General features: G+C 48.1%; 1 protein-coding gene across 1 annotated transcript; it reads right to left on the bottom strand.

Annotated features, from left to right (window-relative positions):
- Positions 1 to 1203: 1203 nt before the first annotated feature.
- Positions 1204 to 5691, bottom strand: SEC13 (SEC13 homolog (S. cerevisiae)). The gene is made up of 7 exons (XM_008940959.1): positions 5582 to 5691; positions 4981 to 5132; positions 4136 to 4269; positions 3452 to 3585; positions 2816 to 2936; positions 1857 to 2003; positions 1204 to 1606 (listed from the first exon to the last, which is right to left on the bottom strand). Exons 1-7 carry the CDS (start codon positions 5683 to 5685, stop codon positions 1496 to 1498), a joined length of 903 nt encoding a protein of 300 aa, XP_008939207.1. The 5' UTR covers positions 5686 to 5691; the 3' UTR covers positions 1204 to 1495.
- Positions 5692 to 5811: the final 120 nt, after the last annotated feature.

The raw sequence follows: 5811 nt of genomic DNA, 5'->3' as shown, positions 1-5811 counted from the left end.
ATAACACGCTTGATTTCAAGTTTGTGAGTCTCCACAGCAGTTACAGCCAACCCAAACCCCCCCCCCAAATGACCAGGCACTCTGTGTTGAAGAAGAAAGTGGACACAGTACTGGGAATGAAAAAGGTGCCTGTTCAGCTTCACAATTATGATTACAATCTTTGCAGAAATGGGAAATAGCTTGAGAGAAGAGTGCTTTGCTGTGTCATTTGAAAAGGACCTTTGAATGTAACACGAATTTCTAGATAACCTGATTCATTTTTGGGGTAAGGCTACAATGCATTTAAACAAGAACAGGAATGTTGCATACTTCTTTTGGCATGTTGTTTCTGTGAGGACAGCTAGACTATTATTTGGTTATTATAGATAACAATCATAAAATGAGGTTTGTTTTTCTAGAAAAGGAAGTATGCTATCTCGATTGTGCCAAAACAAAGACTGCACTTTACATCCACTGCCTTGGAGGAGGAAGGCTGCAAATTGCTCACTTGTGCTGCTCCAGTGCAACTGAAGAATACAGGGAGAATATGGCTTCTAGTGAAGTCCTTTCGTCTTGCAGGAGGGGAGGAGTGCTTCATCTTTCAGCTGAAGGTGTACTGCAGCATGGGGTCTTTGAGCTGAATACCCTGGCCTCAAGGGTGATGGCACCTGGGTTTAACTGAGGGTAAATCTGTTTTCTTGCACTACAGACAGTGTTAGTCTCTGGAGGACTGACACCTTCCCAGCTACCACAGAGCTAGTGCCATGGCTGGGAGCACAGCGTGCCTGTGGCTTGACTGACAGCAGACTGTAGACAGCCTTGACAGGGCCCCTGTGAAGAGATCACTAAATACAGCACACCAGGCTTTAACCAATAGGACTTTATTCTGTTGGTATCTCAACAAAAAGCAACCTCAGGTACAGTACAGAAGTGTGGCTAAAAAAAAAGAATTCTTCAAATTATGGTTGATTTATTGGTGTTGGTTAAATAACCAACTTTGACATTATTGTAAAGCAAAAGACATATGCATTCCACTACTCCTTTTCACCTTTGGGGAAGCACAGAGACTTTCACCTATCCAAGCATCGTTTTCAGGTTTCTTTCCACATTGTTTTCAGGAAGATCTGTGCACTGCCTCGCTCCTCCAGAAGGGCTAGTGTGCCATCATGTAATGCTGAAAACTCCACCAGCTCTTCCCAGCACTCAAGTGCTTCCAGTCTGACTGAAGCATAATCCCATGAAACTTGATCCCTAAGCCAGTAAATCAAGGTACAATTTTCTGTGGCATCAAGGAGTAGTGTAAGGCACAGTGCTTTGCTATGCTCTTTACCTTACATTTAAGGGAATGTCAATTAAGGCTGATTATGAACACATCATAGCCTCCCAGTAATAGAGTGCTCAAGAATTGGGTAATTGTTTCCCATGTTCATGTCTGGATGAGATAAAATCAGTTCTTGCCTGGTTCCAGGGATGCTGCACATCAGGCGTGGTGGCTGCTGGTGGCAGCTGGGCTGTGTCACTGCTCGTTCTGCTGCCCCTCCCCCGCGGCCGACACCCCTCCCTGGCCCTTGTTGACGTCGCTGATACACGCCCACAGGCCATCTACTGATTCCTTCCAGAGTGTGACCTCAAAAACAGACCAGGGAGAAGTTTCAGCCTTAACACACATACTCCAGAGAGGACTAAGAATGCAGCACAAGAAGTTTGCCAAAGGTCAGGGTCTTCCTCCCAGTAAGTCTAAAGGAAAAATTTCACTGCTGCAGCAAAGGAGAATATACAACAGTCTTGCCTTTACCAAAAGTGACAACAGCCTGCCTCATCTCAGCCCTTCCCAAAATACAGCATGCAGGAGTAAAAGCCAGGGCAGCAGTACTCACTTTGTTGTCTCCCCCAGACACTGCAAGGATGTTGGCAGTGATGGACCAGCTCACGTGCCAGACAACATCATTGAATTTGTGCAGCAGCTTTGGCGACCACGAGTTTCCAGAGGCATCGTCACACGTCCAGATAAACACTCTGCCATCCTACAGAGGCAAGCAGACCAAGGTCACACCACTAGTCACAACACAGGGAAAACACCCTGGATTGCACTGACAGCTGCACTTTCACTCAGAGCTCTGAGGGGAGCCCCAGAGGTGTCCACGTGGAGTTTTGCTCCACCCATCAAAGGGGCTGTGCTCGTACCACAGCACCAAGCCAGGCAGGAGAGCAGCTCTCCAGTGAGAAACACCCCGTACAGGAGGTGATGTGCACACACCAGAGACAAGCTCCCAAAACAAATACCTATCAGCTGAATTTTCTTCCCCAGAAGGAGATGTTGCTTTCCAGTCACATGACAGCAACTTAGCAGCTTACTGAGTAGTCTTCTTGTTATTGCAAAAAACCCCCAAACCATTCAAAGAATTAACAGCAAGAACGCCACAGTCAGTATGATGCTTGAGGACATCAGAGCTGACTAAGAATGCCAGTTATTAGAAAACAGTATTTTTAGCTGGAAGCTCAGCAAATTTGATCCTGACACATTAAAATATGATGTTAGCTTGAAGATTTTCCTCATAGTGAGATCATCCTGCTCTTGATTTTCAAACAAAGGATGATCTTTGGTACAGAGCCACATGTGCACACATCTTTGTCCAGAAATGCTTTCATTTGGCTTCTGGGTTTGGGAGGAACAGGAATCAAAGGCTCTTACACTCAGCCCCCAGCGCAGCACAGGGCTGCCACGAGGGCCTGTCATGGCAGTTCTACCCCTGCTATTCCTTTACCAGAGAAGAGGATGAAGTAAATGGCAGCAGGGGCAGAGGGAGCCTGCCTGTCACCCCAACAGCAGCCTCACCTGCGAGCAGCTTGCAATGGTGCTTGTTGGCAAACCTATAGATGGAGCCCAGGCTACATCTCGAACCCAGTCACTGTGAGCCTCCAGCTTCTGCTCCTCCTTCCACTGACCATCTTCTTCCCTGAAACACATTTATACAGTCAGAAGTGTGGCAGCAGCAGCCACTCCTGTTTCTCATCTTTCTGGAAGGCTTCGGTTTTGTAGCTTTCAGACTCCTGGTGTACCCAGGTAACACAAAGCTCAAGTATTTATTTCCTCACTCCCCACAAAAAACTATGGCTTAAACTGACAAGGTCCCTTCCAGGCAACAGAAAGCAGCAGAGGCAAACAGCATTTGATCTTCAGTTGCTGTGCAGAAATCTGCTGTGTCCCAGTGACACTGGGCAATCAGAGACAATCAGAGAGCCACTGTCTGAGGTGAGCTGAAGCAGGGCTGACACAAAATGCTACAACCGTGTTGGAGCTGCACATCACAAAGCTGTTCCCATTTGTAAAGCACTTCTCTAAAATGGTGATTCAAAGGTGAAAGCATAGAGATGTTGAAAACATTACCTGAGATACCAACAGGGACATTCAAAGAGACTACAAAGGGTGTCAGGTTTTCTAAGTTCTGAAGTCTGGCAAGGGAGCACTTACTTCCAGATCTTGACAAGGTTGTCACAGCCACCAGATGCAAATCTTTTGATGTAGTTTGGTTTCTGACCAGATGGCTGTTCTATAAGGCTTCCTGGTACAACAGCAGGAGCCCAGCTAACTGCATTACATCCAATCTATTTAGTGAAAAAAAGATAGCATAATTAGAAGTGGCTTACTTTAAATAAATAACTAAAAGCTGCTGAAGGGGCCAAGGGGGCACTCTGAGTACTACCCATTGGAGGGGGGGAATCAGCCCATCTTAGGAAAACAGAAGCCATGCACAACGCTAGACAGATATTGATGAGAAAGAAAATCCAAATACAGTCTAGTCTCAGTAAGGCACTTACTCAGAAAGCCTCAGGTAGCTAAGTAACTGTTTTATGTGCAAATATCATCTTGGATACATAAACAGCAAAGACAGAGAGCAACTGGAATGACAGAAGATGTACGCAGTTGCTAAGATTTAGGAATGTGGGATTAGAAGGAACTTTTGGTCCACAGTCCAACTTCCTGTTACTGAGAGCCACTGCCATTAGCTTATGAAGTCCTCCTTAAGCAAAAATCCCTGCTATTTTGGGAATACCACGAGTCCTGCAGTTTTAATACAGCCTACAGGTCCTTCAAGGCATCAGCTGAGTGTCTGTAGCTCCAAGAGCCCCATGCCCCTCCAAAGGACACACTTACTGTATGTGCATTGCTGATCTTTTTGACTTCCCACTGCCCGTCTCCCGTGTAGCTCAGCAGCGAAATGGCCCCGTCCGAGCTCCCGCAGGCCAGGATCAACCCGTAGTCGTGTGGTGCCCAGCAGACAGAATTCACTGTGAGGGGTGGCAGAGACTGGGTTACAAGGCAGCGACCCCCTCGGGTGGGCTAACCCCACCACGCTGCTGTCAGTGGGACAGCCACGGTGAGCCTCAGCGTGCCCGAGCCTCAGCACAGCCAGTTAACCCTGCTCCCCCAGCAACAGAAAGCTGCCTTCATCTCTGGCACCCTTTGAGAGCAAGAACACCACAAGGGCACCCTTAATGAGAGATTAAAACCTCCAACGATCCCCAGTAACGGCAAAGGGTGTCACCAACTCTCAAAAGCCGAGTGGCAGGCATAGAATTTACAGTCTAGATTAGTTACATAAAGCTGGAGACTTCTCAGACCTGTGTGTAGGACACAGCACCTGAACATAACATTTTCCACTGTAAAGCAAACCACAGCGTGCTAAAATTTTCTTCCTGCAGCAGATACATGCAGTATTTTCCTCAAGAATCCAGCACCCTACCATCTTGCTTATATGGAAGTTGATTTCTTTGCAAAACAGCTCCCATGGAAACATGGTATGAGCTGGGACAGGAGGTTACCCGGCGATACGAGTTATGGAGTCGTGTTTATGCTGAACAGACCTCCTGCCTCTCCACTGGCTTATCCCCACCTGTTTGGCAGACGCCTCCTTCCTCAACACCAGCAGATTTATTCCAATCTGACCTGACTCCTCCCATATCACCCCCAGTCTCACCTCCCAGCTCCACCCCACGCACCTGAGGAATCATGCCCCGTGTACTCGTATGTCTTTTCCCAAGTCCCATTTTCCTCCTTCCAGACGATGACCTTCCTGTCGTAGGAACAGGAGGCCAAGATATTCCCGTACATAGGATGGGCCCAGGCAACCTGCCACACGGGACCTTCATGCCTGCAAGAAAGGAGGCTGGCTGGGAGAGCAGGACACACCTGCTCTCACCGTGGCTGCTCCGCAGCCCTTGCTGCAGTCTGCTGGTGTTCTGCAAGCAATTACTGCAGCCGTACAGAGTGAGTAATGCCAAGCTGAAAACCAGCACACAGGACCGTCAGACAAAGCTGCTGCCATCAAAAACAATTCCAACATTTATCCAGACATCAGCAGTTTAGATTGTGAGTTTACTTCTTGAAATTCACAGGTGTCAAGTACTTAATGAATGAAAAAGTCCCAGTGCTGTTTGTACCCAGCTCTCTGTCCACCCTGGCCGGAGCCGCTCAGCAGCGACCAGCCAGAGCAGTTACTACCTTGGAGGAATTCACCATGTGTCTTACATTACAGAAAGGCAAAATGGCTCAATATTAAACATTTCCACAGATAGAACTCTTCAGTTTACAACACTTTACCCTCTCAGGTCTGCAATGAGGATCTGCCCCCCGTTCCGAACATCGAAGATCTTCACGGAGCGGTCGGAGGAGCAGGTTGCCAGCCGTGTGCCATAGTAGTCCATCTGAGCATCGTGCTGCAAGGGGACCGAGGGGCGGGTGTCAGCACCGCCCGGCACAGACCCTACTGCTCTTTACTAGCAGCTGCAAGTGTGAGCAGCGGCTCCCCGCTGCCCCGTGTCCCTCACCCC

Source organism: Merops nubicus, unplaced genomic scaffold (genome assembly GCF_000691845.1).
Source record: "Merops nubicus isolate BGI_N331 unplaced genomic scaffold, ASM69184v1 scaffold21315, whole genome shotgun sequence".
NCBI classification, from domain to species: domain Eukaryota; kingdom Metazoa; phylum Chordata; class Aves; order Coraciiformes; family Meropidae; genus Merops; species Merops nubicus.
The sequence above is the reverse complement of the archived record's forward strand: the minus strand, read 5'-3'. Positions and strand labels throughout refer to the sequence as shown.

Coding starts and splice junctions, on each gene's coding strand:
- SEC13 (XM_008940959.1), bottom strand. CDS start 5,685: ATGGACTACTATGGCACACGGCTGGCAACCTGCTCCTCCGACCGCTCC. Junction 2,937..3,451: donor AACCTTGTCAAGATCTGGAA/GTAAGTGCTCCC, acceptor AATGTGTTTCAG/GGAAGAAGATGGTCAGTGGA. Junction 2,004..2,815: donor CCATTGCAAGCTGCTCGCAG/GTGAGGCTGCTG, acceptor TTGCCTCTGTAG/GATGGCAGAGTGTTTATCTG.